Genomic DNA, 16322 nt, shown 5'->3' with positions numbered 1-16322 from the left:
AAAAAAAAAAAAAAAAAAAAAAAAAAAAAAAAAACACATCTTAGTAAAACCAATACCTTCTCAGCTTCGCATCGAAGCTAAAAGAGGCACGGTACGGCATTAGAAACCGCGACCCAAGGCGTCGTATAGACCATCCTTACCACTAGGCCACCGTGCACTTATGATTCAGATCCCGATACACTTTCATTTAGGTTGATAACGTGATGTGCGGCTGAGGGAAACACGGTACCGTGTCAAGTTAATTAGAAATGATTACTATGATTTTTATTTAAGTGATCCATTACGATAAAAATGTAAAAAAAAAATCAAACTTCTCTGATAAATGTACTGTAAATAGTAATTATAAAATTTCCTGATTGCATATTAATCTTAACAATTTCATTTTTTTCTATTTAATGATGTCATTTTCAAACTTGTATGATGAGCTAAAAGTTATGGTAATAAATTCATTTTTTTTTATTAAAACTTTCACTTTTAAGGACAAAAAAAAGTAGGTTCAAAATAATTACTTTTAACATATTAAAAATCAAAATCAATAATAATTTGAAAACAATTAATTTTAAAAATTATATAATATATAATTAAAAGAATTACTAATCTGGGTATAATTAAGGAAATAGAAGTTGATGTTGCTTTTGNGCTAAAAGTTATGGTAATAAATTCATTTTTTTTTATTAAAACTTTCACTTTTAAGGACAAAAAAAAGTAGGTTCAAAATAATTACTTTTAACATATTAAAAATCAAAATCAATAATAATTTGAAAACAATTAATTTTAAAAATTATATAATATATAATTAAAAGAATTACTAATCTGGGTATAATTAAGGAAATAGAATTTGATGTTGCTTTTATAATTATTCATCAATTTCTTAGAATTAAACACTATCTACAGATTTGCATCGAAACGTTTCTCATGATAGTGATTTTAACCACTGTCAGATTAAATCTATACTGGACCCAACTATGCAACGTCCCCACTATGTCTCGACCCCACTGTGCTGGGTTTTTTTATTTTATAAAGACATTTTTTATTTTTTTGAATTTTTGAAGTTTTATAACAGTAGGAGTAGGCTACCCTTGTTTGTGTTCATAAAATTGATCATTTATTTAATCTTTTCGTTTAAGATAATCAACAATTTTATTTATACATCATATTCATTTGGTTAAAAAAACATTATTCTTTTCAACAAAAACATTTAAATAAATAACTTAGAGAAATATTTAACAAATGCATACTGTTTAATTATATTATATTACATATGTTTCAGTTATAAATAAATTATTTGTCATTTAAAAATCACTTTTTATCGTGAAATAATCTATTATATTAGTCATTATTTTTTACTCTAGTATTATTAAATTAAAAGTGTCAATCCTTATGTTAAGTGTAAACAACTATATTAACGTTACATAAAATGTCAAAATGATTAGTATACTTTTCCTATGTAATAATTTTATATTTTATGCTGTCTTATCAATAAACAATAACATTGTAAGATTGAGTATACATAATATATGAATTGCAAAAATTCATGAATATTTCTACGTTGAAATACCTAGTAGGGTCATTTACCCACGTTGTTGGTGACTAAATCTTATACCATTGAAAAGCTCACGAAATTTGCTATTAGAAAAACTTAATTTCAAAGGGTACAAGTGATGGAAACGTACCCCCCCCCCATGATGGTGTGTTCGCGGGTATATTGATATAGCGGAAATCATTGTATATTTTCACAGAAATTAATTTTCTAAGTGACTTGCCTACGTTGTTTTTCAATAAATCTTATACTATTGAAAAGTCCACAAAATTGACATTTTTCAAAGATACATTAATTTTATAAACGTTGAGGTCTGACAAAATACAAAATAAAGCATAGAGTAATATTGCTCTATGCAATAAAATGATTTCTATCAATTACATTAAATTAAAAATTATTAAAAAGAAAACCCCTTGATAAAAACTGATGCTGCAACCTAATGTACATAATAAACCAATTTTGATACTGAAATCTTATCAATGGTTACTTATCAGTGAATTTCGTGAGCTATCTTCACGGACGTTCAAAAAGTAGAGAGCCATGATTTTTCAATCGCATAACCGCTACCCTGACAGATTAACTTGTCCAATGATAAGAGAGACGACGGGTGACTAATCAGTGTGGCCACGAATTAAAGATAGACTTTGCTAGGCGCAAAAAATAAGGGTATAAAATAGTTCATATTGTTTTTGGAATAATTCAATAATGCCTTCTAAAAATTAAACACTATCTACAGATTTGCATCGAAGCGTTTTTTATGATAGTGGTTTTGATCATCTTCTATACTTGTCCCCACTGTGCCGGATTTTTTGTAAGAAAAGTGCTAAAAATGGCTTTATTAAAGTTTTGAAAAAATTAAAAACTAAAATTATTTTATATTTCTTAATAGAGACAAATAATAAAAACGTTGCTTTTAACGTAACTAAATAGTGCAAAAGTTATTGTTAACACATTTTACAGCGAAATGATTATTGGATCAAAATTCATAAGTGTTAGTTAGATTTGTTCCACCCGGTATATTCATATTATTGTTGCTCTTTCCGAAAAAAAACATTTCATATCTATAGAAATATCTTCGTTACATTCATTTTTATTTAATTGAAATGTATGTTTTCTATTTTGTATATTTTTATGATTATTTTTAGAAGAAATCAATTTGCTAGTTTTTTTAAATGATTACAAATTTTAATACTCAACTTTGCGAAAATGATAGACATTTTCAAAGGTCTGGTAGCTATAAGAATATAATTGAAACAAATATGTTCTCTCAATACGTATACTCCATCTTGTGTAAAACATATCAAATAGGGCTACACAAAGTATATAGTTCATAAAAATAATTTTATGAATACTAGGCGGTGCAGCTGGAATAATTATTGGCGTCTCAATAGGACTAAACTCTGTTGTAGCCAGTCAAATGATCAAACATAATGGAGAAAGCTGCTCTATTATTGAAAATTATCAACTTGTAGAAAATTCAATAGCATGGATTGTGGCATGGTATTGTTTAGGTTCACTTTTTGGTGGCCTAACTCAAAATATTCTTGTCGATTTAATTGGCTTTAAAATGTCAATAACTTTTTACAATTTTTCAATTTTAATTGGTTGGATTATTCTATTACGATTTGACTGTGTAGAAGATGATATGATACGTACAATTTGGATAAGCCGTTCTCTTCAAGGCTTCGGTTGTGGAGGATTAACTTTGTTAGTACCTTCCTATATATCAGAGATAACAGATATTAATATTAAAAGTAAGTTGACTCAATAAATGTTGTATGAATTATGTCCTATTATGGATTTCTTAAGTCTTCATTTAAAATCATTCGTAGTTTTAAGAACATATTTTCAATCTATTTAAAAATGCACATCACCTTTAAATAATTGTTCAAATCTCAGATGTATGCAACTATTAACTTATACTTTAAGTAAACATTTATAGCGTCATAAGTATTGATAGTTTTATTTAGATATCAATGAAATGTATTATTTTTAGGTAAAGTACAAGTAATTCATCATGTATTTATTTCCTTTGGAATATCTTTTACATACCATTTAGGAGTGATCTGTTCAACTTTCAATAATATAATTTATTCGTGTCTATTTTGGTCGATTCTTCATATTTTAATTGTTTACTTTTTACCTGAGTCACCATACTACATGGTTAATAAAAGATCAGCCAACGAAGTGAAAAATGTAATGCGTTTAATCAGAGGCCCATTTTACGATGCTGATGAATGTTATACGCGTCTTCAAGTATATTTAAAAGCTTAATTATAATATATATACTCTGCACTTATTACGTTGAGTAACCATGAATCTTATTTTCTAGAAATGCACAGAACAGCTCCGTGATAAAAATACTTCTTTTTGTGAAGCTCTAACAGAGAAACATTGTATAAAGGTACTAACAATTGGCATAGGATTAATAATCTTTCAACAGCTATGTGGAGTAACTATGTTAACTCAATTCATGCAAGAAGTTGTAGTTCATTTTGGTGATTATGACGAAACCTCTTCCCTGACCTCGATCGCAGTTTTAAGTTTATCAATTTTACAAGTAAAATATTTTACCCTAAATCATTTTTAATGGAACAAATATCATTGTAACTTAATTTTTTATTTGAGGTTGATCCCCCAAATGCGAACACATTGTTAATGCCTAACATTAATTTCAGGTGGTAGTATGTCTAGCTGCTATCGAAACAGTTGAAATGTTCGGTCGTAAAACGTTATTGTTTATATCATCTATTTGTATGGCAATAACTTTATCAATGCTTCTAGTGTATCACATTATTTTACCTAAATACTTAGCATCAGATTGTTATGAAGACGCACCACTCTTCTTAATTTTTAGTTACATTTTTTCATATAACATTGGTTGGGGGCCTATAGTTATGGTAGTCATTGCAGATATTACAACTTTAAACGTAAGTGGAAAAAGTTAAATTATTAGCCATTTTATTAGAAAACTTGATTTTCATTACTTGTTGTATATTTCTTTGTTTTAACGTTAAAAAAAGTTTTATTACTTTTTTACTATATATATATTTCAAGTTAACATTATTTAAGTAATTGTATAAATCTTCTCATTGACGTTTAAANAAAGTTGTTAACAGTTTTATTACTTTTTTACTATATATATATTTCAAGTTAACATTATTTAAGTAATTGTATAAATCTTCTCATTGACGTTTAAAAATTTTATCCTGGAGATTAAATTATCCTATTAAATCACACCAAAATCATGCAATATTTTAATTTTGGAGAGATTTGGATCTCTTTTCTTCCATAAATCAGAGGCTGACCATAGATAAAATAACTGAACATTTTGTTTTATTATATTACTATCATTCAAAATTAAAAAATTTTAAATAATTTTATTTTTAAGAGTATGAAAAAGTCAACAGGAATACTACACGGTATTGGCCAAATAGTAATGTTTATTGTTGTGTGCCTATTTTACAATGACAAATTTATGTCGTATAACTCAGTTACTTTATGGTTTTATACTTTGTGTTGTTATGTCAGTGCTCTATTTGTATGTTTTGTTGTACGAGAAACACACGGAAAAAATCCTAAGCGAATTGAAAGTTTATTAACAAATGATTGTATAGTCAATAGTGACAGTGATTGAACATTATTTTTTCAATCTTCTTAATTTGGATTATTATTTTACTCTCTTTTTATGTATTATTTTTGTTAATAATCTAATTATTATATTAAAACAATATGAACATATATAGGAATTTAATTTTTAACTTAATTAGATATTTTGTATAAGGAATTATCAATTTAATGCTATCTATATGGTTATCGTTTACACATTAAAACAACTGTTAACCACTAGATGGTGCTCACTAAAAGATAATGTGTTTGCTACAAATTTAAATCAATATTAAAAAGATTTATTTTACTGACAATAATTTTTAATTGACTGCATTAAACATGGCTTTAGTACTCATAAAATACATCAGCACAGTAGTATTTTTTATCACTTAAAGGATGAAATAAAACATAATTTGATTACATTATTTTGAACCAAATAATTCTTTTCTATTTAAAGATTTAAGATATTCAGTTGCTCTTGAGAAAATGAGTATCTTACCCAAAATTAATTACTCTGTATTTGAATCAAATGTCTATCAATATCTAAATATATATAGATAATTACCATTTTTTTATTTAACACAATTTTTTTATTATTTTGTGTTAATATTTATTCGTAAGTATGAATAATTTTTATGTTTGTAAATTATACAAAATTTATATAAGTTTATTAAATATACAATTCAAAACCATTTGATTACATTACTAAAAAAATCTTATTCATAAAATCTATAGTATGAAATAGCTGTTGAATAAATAACGTTTCACCAAAATAGACGTATAATTAATTTTTGTAATCCGTTATTTTTCCATGTTCTTAATTTNCCGCTGCTATTTTTATAACTAGTATTTTACTGGTCGTACTCCTCGTCTCGCCTAGGTATAAAAATAAATAACATCCAAAGTACTGATCCAAAAGTTGTAATGGAGTTGTTTACGATAAACCGATCATCATGTTTATGGCTGTATAATTTATAACTTCTCAGAGAAGTTTCCTCTATTAGTGATAGTGGTTTATCAATAGCTGTATAACGATTTCTGTTGATCGGTAGCTGAATATTTATATGTCCCAATAAACTCGAAATAACGATTTTACTTACTACAATGGTAGTATAATTTTAACCTATACAAGATAAGAAAAAAACTGATAATACATTTTTATAAATAAAAACACTTAGTTGTAACTAAAGGTATTACAATTAAAGGAAAGTACTAGGCCTGGAGTTGTTAAAATCAAGTTTAGAAGTGATTAACCCCACCCCCCCCCTAACGCCCTTAATATTAATAACACTATTTTCGACTATCTATAATGGTGCCCAATAACCTTTATATTGACGCTAATCACAAATTCCCAACTTTTCAAAACCTCGAACTTTGTTAAAAATGTACATAGACAGTTTTATTTAATAAAATTTGTACAGAGTGTATTCGTAATAAATAACTCAATGATAATCAATTATATCACCTAATATAATATAATCATAATTATAACTGTAAATGTATAATATTTCAACGAAACAGATGTGATACCTGCGACTAAACAATGGCTTTCTCAGCGGGGTTTGTTTTCATCACAATGCCAACGGGGCGGCTTGAAAAACTAACCCCTTATTTATTTCATTCATTTTTCCACTGCCACCGTTCCGGTCTTTTACCAACTATAGCAGGTCGTTTCTCTCTCTCTCTCAATACACTGACAGTATTTCATCGGCATCATTATTATTTCCAAGTCAAACATAATGTTCACATATTATACATAGCACGAGTTCGGTATAAATTTAAACTCTTTATATACGAGTACAAAACCACTGACGGATAGCTGTCAGTAGGGTGAAAAATAAATATCTACGATTTCTTTTTTTATTGTATTTTGTTAACCCTCTAAACTCAATAGTCATCCTACGCCTCAATGACTTTTTCATTAGTGCAAAACAACAATCTGACCTGATAACTATTAAAAACGACAGACCAGTGATTTTAAGTATTTATACATTTCCTCTTCCAACGCATTGTCATAAAAAAATCTTTGTTGTTATTATTTTTATGAATATTAATGAATTATTAAACAAAAACAATTTTATCTTTAGTAGTTTATTTAAGGTAAATTCGTAACAATAATTTTTCAATAAAATTGCATTTTAGCGGCTGTGACAAAAATTCTCCTTGAATTTATTCATACTTCGACTTTAAATATCTTTGTGTTGAGCAATTTTTCGTTTTAAATAATAATTATCTTAAATGTATTTAAAGTGACCTCAGCTATCACAAACATTTTATCAGTACCAAATTATATAAATTTTTAAAACTGAAATTCTATTAATGTGGTAGACTATAGTTAATCAATATACTAGTTATAATGTTCAAATATTTAATTACTAATTGCAAAATATATTCTAATTCAATGATAATATAGCTTTTTAATTACGTTTTTCTTTGATGTTAATCAGATTTAAGTTATACATATGAAGTCACCAGTCATTACTCTATCTAAATTATAAACAAAAAAAAACAATATTTCAATATTCTTTACTGTGAAATTGTAAATCATATTTACTTGTAATTTTTATTCCATATGTTATTGTTAGTTATTGGCATTGACAATTTTTTGTTTGCAAAAGTTAAAAATTAAAAAAAAAAAAAAAAATGATCAAAAATGCTAATAAAATCAATGTTTAATTTTGACTGGGCTAGAAGTTTTATTTTCATTCTTATGAATTTAATTCAAACAAAGTATTTTCGATTGCCAAAGAAATAATACCAAAAATATGATGATAACTACAAATATACAGACCAATATTTGATTTGGTATATACTCACAACAGTAACACATTGTAATACACTTAATTGTATAAATAATATAATAATTATAATAGTATTAACAAAATAATAAGGTGTTTATCATTCAATAAAATGACAAAAAAATGTATCTTAAACTTTTAAACGTAATGATATTCAACTACCTATAAATTTCCATGGTCACCACATTAAGTAAAAAATGTATTCTTAACTGACAATAAACCTAGTTAATATCTATAATGCTTATTATTTTTATTGAAATGTTCAATAAACTAATTTATTTGATCTGTTATAATATTTGTAAAAAAAAATATTTTTTACCCACAGCTTATTTAGCTTACGTTCAGGAAAAACAGTATAATTTCTTTTTATATATTTAAACTCATAATTACTACATATTTGAATTGTTTAAATGTGACTAATACGCTTTCACTCAAAGATAGCGTTTGCGGCCATCCTTCGAGGCGTCTTCAATATTAGATTGTGTAGCAGCAACGCAGAAGTCCCCCAAAAGGCTCTACTATATTATATCGGACAATAATTCAATTAGAAATAAAAAATGAAAAAAAAAAAAATAAATAAACTAGCCCACACGGAAAAAAAACGGGTATAAATGTAACCCTGCAAACTAATCTCGGGGAAACAGAAGTTCGTGCCGGCGGCAACCGTAACTCGATTAATAGAGGACAACAGTAGCGCCTCTTGGGTTTTAAATTGACACAATTGAAAATAATGGATGAAATAAAAACGCTCACACCCCTGGAAGTTGGTAAAACATACTGTGAGTGCTACAGCACAGTGTTAGCCTTAGAATCGATCAAATTTAACAATGATTTTACAAAAGACTATCCCAGACTGTCAAAAATAAATTGACAACTTCTTGGAACTTTTTATAAAAACTTGAAAGGGAAAAACTTTTTTGAAAAATACCGTAACATTAACAGAAGAGATTTACATGTATGTCACGGAGTAAAACTTTAGAACGTTACTGTTCACAACCAGAAAAGGATTTCCTAATGAAATTAATGAAAAAACATATTTGATTCACTAACCGTCACATAGATATATGACTTATTTATGTATTATTATTTATTAACGATAAAATGTTCAATCTATGAATTTTTACTAAGTATTGTTATAATACCAAACAAAAAGACATTAGCTAAAAATTTATATACTATTTAGTTACATCTAGTAGTTTATATAATCGATTATATCTATGTAATTACAGATACATATTTATTATAAATCATTTTATATTATTTGGGGCTAGAATATTGATTTTATGTTAGTCATGTTATTTGCAGCTGAAAAATCACACCCTCCATAATTTGTCAATAATTATCCTTTGTTTTTGTCTGACAAAGTTAATAGCAGCTGCAACGATGATAAAGGTTGATTGTGATTAAGATGTGAGTTTCAACACCTGAAAAAATAAATGGGTTTATTTAGAAAATATGCACTTTATAAATCGCTTATTAACTTTAGATATTATTTATTATATACATAACTTTTTTCACACTAAATCCAATTGAAAGTATAATTATTAAACATGTAATATAAAAAAAGTTGGATTATATTTAGTAGTGTATTTATTTTTTTTATTATTATTTAAATATTTTGAATTCTGAAATTAATATTTGGAATCATAATTTATGACTCGATTATTAAATGATTTTACGGTCATTTTACTAAACGACACAAACAGAATAGATGATATAATTTTATAAATTCATAAATAATTCGTCAAAATAACGTTTTAAATAAACATGACAATATTTCAATACATTTATTAAAACAGTGTTTGTTGCTATTAGACATCTAGTACACAAGTAACAATTTTTTTTTTGTTACATTACATTTATAATAAGAATTAATGAACATTTAAAATTATGTCGTTAAGTCCTTACCAGCATAATAAAGAATCATGGGAATCGTCTGTGATTTGGTACACAGCGTGCAGTTGCTGTCTTTTAGTAGTTAGCGTATTTCTATACAAACGCAGAAGTCAAAACAAACATTTCAATACCATCTTGGGACCAACAGATGATAGCCTATTGATGCTCCTTAAATCAGCTAATGCTCAAAATCGATTGCCTGTAGAGGTTCAATTGCAAATGATAATTAATTGGGCACAAAAATTACAAACTAATTATCTGGATGTTCTTGAAAAGCGGTTTGTCCGCATGTTTAAACGACTCGAAGATTTAAATAGGAGTAAACAACAAGCTGAGTTAATGTTGCAATTTGAAAGAGTACAGTTGATAAAAGCCAAAAGACATTTATACAAACTAGGTCTTGGACCAGTATCTGTTGGTGTCCAAGCATCATCTGAATATCACAATGCAGACGGCGACCACACGAAATTTGTCAGGTATAATATACAGGTTTTTTTTTTTATAATTGTGACTTTAATCTATTAACTTTTGATTTATGTTAGTTACATGTTTTTTTAAACTTATCAATCAAGCGTATTTTTCATGTTAATCCGATAATAGTGTCAACTTTATTTTTTCAAATAGCAACATACATAATTAACTATTTATTAAATAATGATATAATTAAAGAAATGACTAATTGCTAATAACTATTTGGAAGTTCATTTTTATACCTTACCAGGAGTAGAAGTACGACTAAAAAATGTCTAGTTATATGAGTAATAATATGCGCACCTTATCGCCAGTCGTTACTTTAATATTTTGCAAAAAACTTTTTCAACAGTTACTATCGATTTCGTATTAGCCATTTTTTTTAATTTCATTATTATCTAATTAATTATATATATTGCTATTGAAGTGGACATCTTTATAAAACATAAGGGATGATCATGAAAAATACTACTTGATAGATAAATTGAGAAAAACATGTAACTAAAATAAATTAAAAGTAAACTTCTCAATATTATATTCATTTTGTTATTAATTAAGTGGAAAGAATCGCCTTTTATATATAAATGCGCCTAGAAATTTGTTTACCTCTAAAATGATTTTTATAAACCGTAACAGCCCACAATTAGACTTGTATTAGTTCTAATATTAACATTTTTCAGCAATAATTATTTTAAGTTTGATATAAAAAGGCTACACATTCTTATGTGGTATTTTACAGAAAAAAATGTCTACTTCAAATGTAGATATAAATTATATCAAAGGCAATAAGCGCAATTTCAATAAACATTTTATAGTGGATTGTTATATTTAATCATTCCCACACTAAAATTTATTTGTACTTTTACGTACATTTATTCTGAAATTTTAGTGGTAATAAGCCTCATCTAGTCCCTTTATATACAATTATGTCAGAGGCATATTTACAGGGGAATACTTGAAAGATACGATTTTTCTTCTACAATAACTTACTTTTTTCTGAAAATTATATTTTTAAAAAAAAGTTTCACCTGAAAAAAAACCTGACTAATTTATTTAATTTCTACTACAAGTCAAATAAAAAATAACAAAATATTTATAATAAAAAAAAGTATATTATTTGATTGATGTAATCTAATTTATGTAAATATTTTCTATAGATTTAAAGAGCCTATAATAGAATCAGATATTTTGAATACTTCTGATGAACAGCAAATAAGTTTCATTGAAAAATGTATAGCATTTTATAATTATTTATTAAATCAATGTCACGATATATGGAATATCATAAAGGCCTTGTTTAACTATTCAATCAATCAAATGGAATATCGACATATATTAAAGAAAATATTAAGTTGGTTCGGAGGATTGTTAATATTTTCAGTTAAACCTGAAAAAGATCAAAATTCAACTATAGTAAAAATTAGTGTTCTGCCAGAATTTTCTACGCCAAACGCCTAAAATTCAATATTTTCAATTCATTTTGTATGAATGTTTAAATTGAAGTATGACGTACAAGGAGTTTACCGCGTTTTTTAATGCTATAGTTAATTAGCACTTCAGTTTAAAAATCATTAACCAGTGGTAAATCATCATAATTAAAGTTTAATGAAATATTGAAAAAAATTTACATTAATTGCATTAGGAGTATATTTTACAGGAACATCAAAATTTAACTCGTTAAAATTTAAGTAAAATAAATCAGTTTTCTATTTAATTATTATATGGTTTATAATATAGTAGCAGTTAAATAGCAGTATTGCAACGATTTTATGACATTTCAAAATTACTAATTTCTTAATAGTTTTTATAAGTCAAGACTTTATTTTTTTATTTATATTCTTCATGTTCACTTGTAATAAATACTTCATAAGTTTTATTAAAAATCCTCTCGCGTATAACTAAAAATTATGTCAACTCATAAACTAATAATACAAAACTAGTTACCGAAAAGTTGTATGGTCTCTATATAATTTTTGTAAATTGCCCTAGAACCATCCCCGTTGAATACATCAATTCTAATATTTTATAAGTTATCATCTACCTTTAAAAATAATTTCATCTAAAATAAATTTGAAAATTACTGTCTATAAAAATGAATCAGATTTTAATTTTTGTATATTTATGAAAATATAATTTTCTTGACGAGAAAATAGTGAGTAGTGTTCAGAGTTATGTGAGCTTAAATGTTGAACTTCTGAATATTCATCTTTCATACAAATTTTAAAGAATTTTTATTTGTAACCATAATATTCAGTACTTTAAAATAGCTATAACCTTTTGTACTAAGCATATATAATGATTAAAAACAATTCAACTTTCATTAGTTCTTGATATTTTTTTTTGAAGTTGTTTTTCTCTAGTCGATTGAAAAATTTTAAACGTTATTATTTAGTTTTACGTTTGCGTAAAAAACATTTTTTTTATCAAAAGCTAAGACCGGTGTAAATAGTATGTAATGGTCAATGACTGTCCGTTCTAAGTAAAGTTAGTAAAAAAATTGAAAAATAATGTTTACAACTATTATTAACTATGTTAACAGTTTGAGTTATAAATCAATAATACAATTTTTGATTTAACTAAACTAGTTTGATTATTATTGATAATTATGCTAAATGTTTTTATTAGGGTCCTAATAATTTGTACACTTTACCTTAATACTGTTAATTTATTTTTGCATTATTATGGGTAAATTTATAGCTAAATAAATTATATTTGTCTTAGAGGTCTTGAAAATACTTTTTACAACTTTTGTCAAATTTTACAATGAAATATTAAAATAAATATTTTGTTTTAAGTTAAAAAAAGGAGATTTTTGTATCAAATTAATTGGCTTGGTTTCTTCACTAATTTATATTTTTTCTACATAATTTTACATAATTGTACCTTATAAAAATGATACAATTTAGACTTTAATAAACCTTTATATAAAAGGTTTATTTTTTGTACTACAGCAATATTAAGTTAAACAATAATATGCAAATAAAATATATTCCCTATATCTTTTAAATCTTATGTAAATTTTGATTCAAAATTAAAGTAGTTTTTATACCATAAGATGTAATGCATTTTAGAAATAACGTAAGTCCTAGACTTCCAAATACAATCCCTTTAATGATTCGATATCATACATACAATTTTTTCTTTGAATTTAGCTGATTTAGTCACGTTTTAAATTCGTTTAAAAAAAAAAATTAGTGTTAATCTCAAATACACCTTTTGTACTTAAATAAAATAAAATGTTAAATTATTCGTTGTCGTTTTTCTTAATCTTATTATTATTATTTTTCATTATAGTTTAAACATATTATATATCACCTCAAATTAATTAAAAATACTTTAAAAAAAATTCAAATGATTTTTTTTAACTTTTGATAAATTTACAGAATTATAAGAACTAACACAATTATTTTTTTGTTTAAATTAAAAATTTAAAACCTGAGACTAAGCTTAAAATTGATCTATTTATGTTGTTTTCATGAATTTCACTCACACTTCTCGACTAGTAAACGATAATTGGAAAGGGGTCATGGGCTTGTGGGAAATTGAGAGTAATGTACACGCTACAGGGGTGCTGAAGGACAAAACGCTTAAAAAAACAAGGATCTAAACATTGGGCTTTTGTAATGTTATAATTTTCCCAAACGTGTCATTCTGTCCTCACCAAGCGTACATGCCTCTTGCTATTTGTTATTCCCTTGAGTCCTAACCATATTGATGTTAGCAATGCATCACAAGGGAATCAAGTGGGCATTGTTTCTCTACACGCCACCGACTTCTACAAGAAACCATTTTTGTTTGTATACACACATAATTTTAAAAAACTCGAAATTAAAAATTTTTAAATTGTTTTATTTAGTAATAATACTAATATAATTTTTCATTAATATAACGTAAATTAATTGTTTAAGAAACATTTTTAGCTTAGATTTAAATCTAAGTTTACTAAATTCTATAATGTCGTAGTAAGCATAGGAATTGGCACAGAATCATTAGAAATTGTAATGAACATTGTGCATAAATAAATAAGTAGGTTGATTTACAAAAATAACCTTGTGATTTTCATCAGTAAACGGTACATTTACGTTTAAAAGAAGATATCGACCTCACGAATACGTTTTCAAGTGTTTCTTGAGTTTAAAAGACATTAGATAACTAAGTATTGAATTGAGTACCTCACTAAGACATAAGGAGCTTATTTTAAAAGCTAAATCAAAAGCATCGATAATGTCAGCAGCAATTTCAGAGCTGATGGCCACCATGAAATAAACCAGTCCAATTAAACGGAAATTACCAACTTCAGTAGTAATTAAACAACTACTATATACCGCTCTAATGTGTCGTTAGTTTTTCAAAATCACAGAAATATTTTATAGAGTAAGATCAGACTTTCTTCTTATTTACTATTTTAAAATTTACCACGACATTTTTAAAAAATTTTTTCTCGTAATATCAAAAAAAAATTCAAATTTTTACATGAAATATAATAGTAAAAATAAATTTATCAACAATATATTCAAAAGATATTTTACTTTAAGTTATAATAAAAAAAATATGGTACGTTATTTTGTAATATTGATATAAAAAAGAAAGAAAGAGTTATACGGGTTTGAAAAAATAAAACAGTTTTTCTCAATATTAAGAGTTTTGTAATATAATTCTTCAATATTTGTAAAAACGTAAAAAAATTTTTCGGAATAACTCAATATTAATTTTGAACAAAATGTCAATTTTTTAAATAACTTATATTTATTTCCTATAGTTGATTAGGATAAATTTTAATTGAGAATGTTCTACTATTTGCGTGGTTGCAGCAAATTTTTACAGAGTTGGAATTGCGTTAAAAAAAAAAAATGAAAATTCTTTTAAAAATATAAAATTTTTTGTAATAGCATTAAGAAAATTAAAAATGTTCATGCTTCTTCTCTTCTTCTTCCTCGCCTTAATCCCAACTACTTGGGGTCGGTCACCCTTATCCTAAACTTCCACTTGACACGATCTCCCACATCATCTACACTCGATTGACGTATCTTTCTATGCCAAAATAATAGAATTATAAAAAATACCATTTACTTATTTTTGAATAGTTTACTAATAAACCGTCCACTATTTTTCTATTATTTAAGCTTTTAAAATTTCTCAAAAGAGAATTATCAACCGAACCATGCTTCAACCTCGACTTTTGACTAAGTGAACACAAACTTTGAATCATTCATTAGTTTTTTTATTTGTTGTCCTATAAACACACCTTCTTTAATCTTTTAATAGGATTAGTGATGTGCCACAAGAAATATTCCCCAGGGAACGTTCCTGGGAATGGGGAATATTCCGGAAATATTCTATTACCACTCGGGAATATTTCTTTAATAACAACTAATACATTTTATTTATTATAATTACTAAAGTATGGGAGTGCTAGTGAAAGAGATAACGTTATTGTATTTATATCTTGATTACACTGATATGTTTATCAACATATTATTGATAAGCAATATATTAGGGCTTAGATTAAAATTGATTATAGTAGTATCGTTTTTCACAGTTATTTTATTTGTTATTTTACTTTTCAAAATACTTTTAAAATGCCGGCAGGTAAAAATATTCAAATTGTTGGTCTTATTTTTACGAAAGACTAGTTAACTTCAATGAAAGAATGTAAATTATCATTACAAACATTAGCTGTTCATGCTGTTGGCTCTTCTATGATAGGAATAAACAGAAACAAATTAATTTTAGATGATGCTGTATTTTGGACTAAAATTGATAAACTTATTAATTTACTTAACCCTATTGTAAAATGGATTACAATTTTAGAAGGGGACAGCAATATAATTAATCATGTATTTGATGCTTTTTATGAAATTCAAAATACTTTTTGTAGTTATATCTCAGAATCACTGATTATTTCTACTAAAAAAGTGCAAATAATACTGAATAAGTTTAAAGAAAGACATTTAAATACTATTAAACCTCTACACTTAGCTGCATCTTTGTTGGATCCCAAAACTCAA

At 26.0% G+C, this 16322-nt stretch overlaps 1 protein-coding gene across 1 annotated transcript in view; it reads left to right on the top strand.

Moving 5' to 3' along the window:
* LOC126898931 (probable metabolite transport protein CsbC) overlaps positions 1 to 5504 on the top strand; it is a 34835-nt gene extending 29331 nt beyond the window's left edge. The window contains exons 2-6 of the mRNA XM_050673342.1: positions 2896 to 3294; positions 3537 to 3796; positions 3873 to 4100; positions 4219 to 4470; positions 4932 to 5504. Coding sequence (XP_050529299.1) covers positions 2958 to 3294; positions 3537 to 3796; positions 3873 to 4100; positions 4219 to 4470; positions 4932 to 5177 — 1323 coding nt within the window. The 5' untranslated portion in view covers positions 2896 to 2957 and the 3' untranslated portion in view covers positions 5178 to 5504. The remainder of the gene's footprint in view (positions 1 to 2895; positions 3295 to 3536; positions 3797 to 3872; positions 4101 to 4218; positions 4471 to 4931) is intronic.
* The last annotated feature ends 10818 nt before the right edge of the window (positions 5505 to 16322 follow it).

The sequence above is a fragment of the Daktulosphaira vitifoliae genome, unplaced genomic scaffold (genome assembly GCF_025091365.1).
Source record: "Daktulosphaira vitifoliae isolate Bord-2020 unplaced genomic scaffold, ASM2509136v1 Scaffold_2, whole genome shotgun sequence".
Taxonomy (NCBI): Eukaryota; Metazoa; Arthropoda; class Insecta; order Hemiptera; family Phylloxeridae; genus Daktulosphaira; species Daktulosphaira vitifoliae.
Note: the sequence above shows the minus strand (reverse complement) of the source record. Positions and strands in the feature narration are given on the sequence as shown.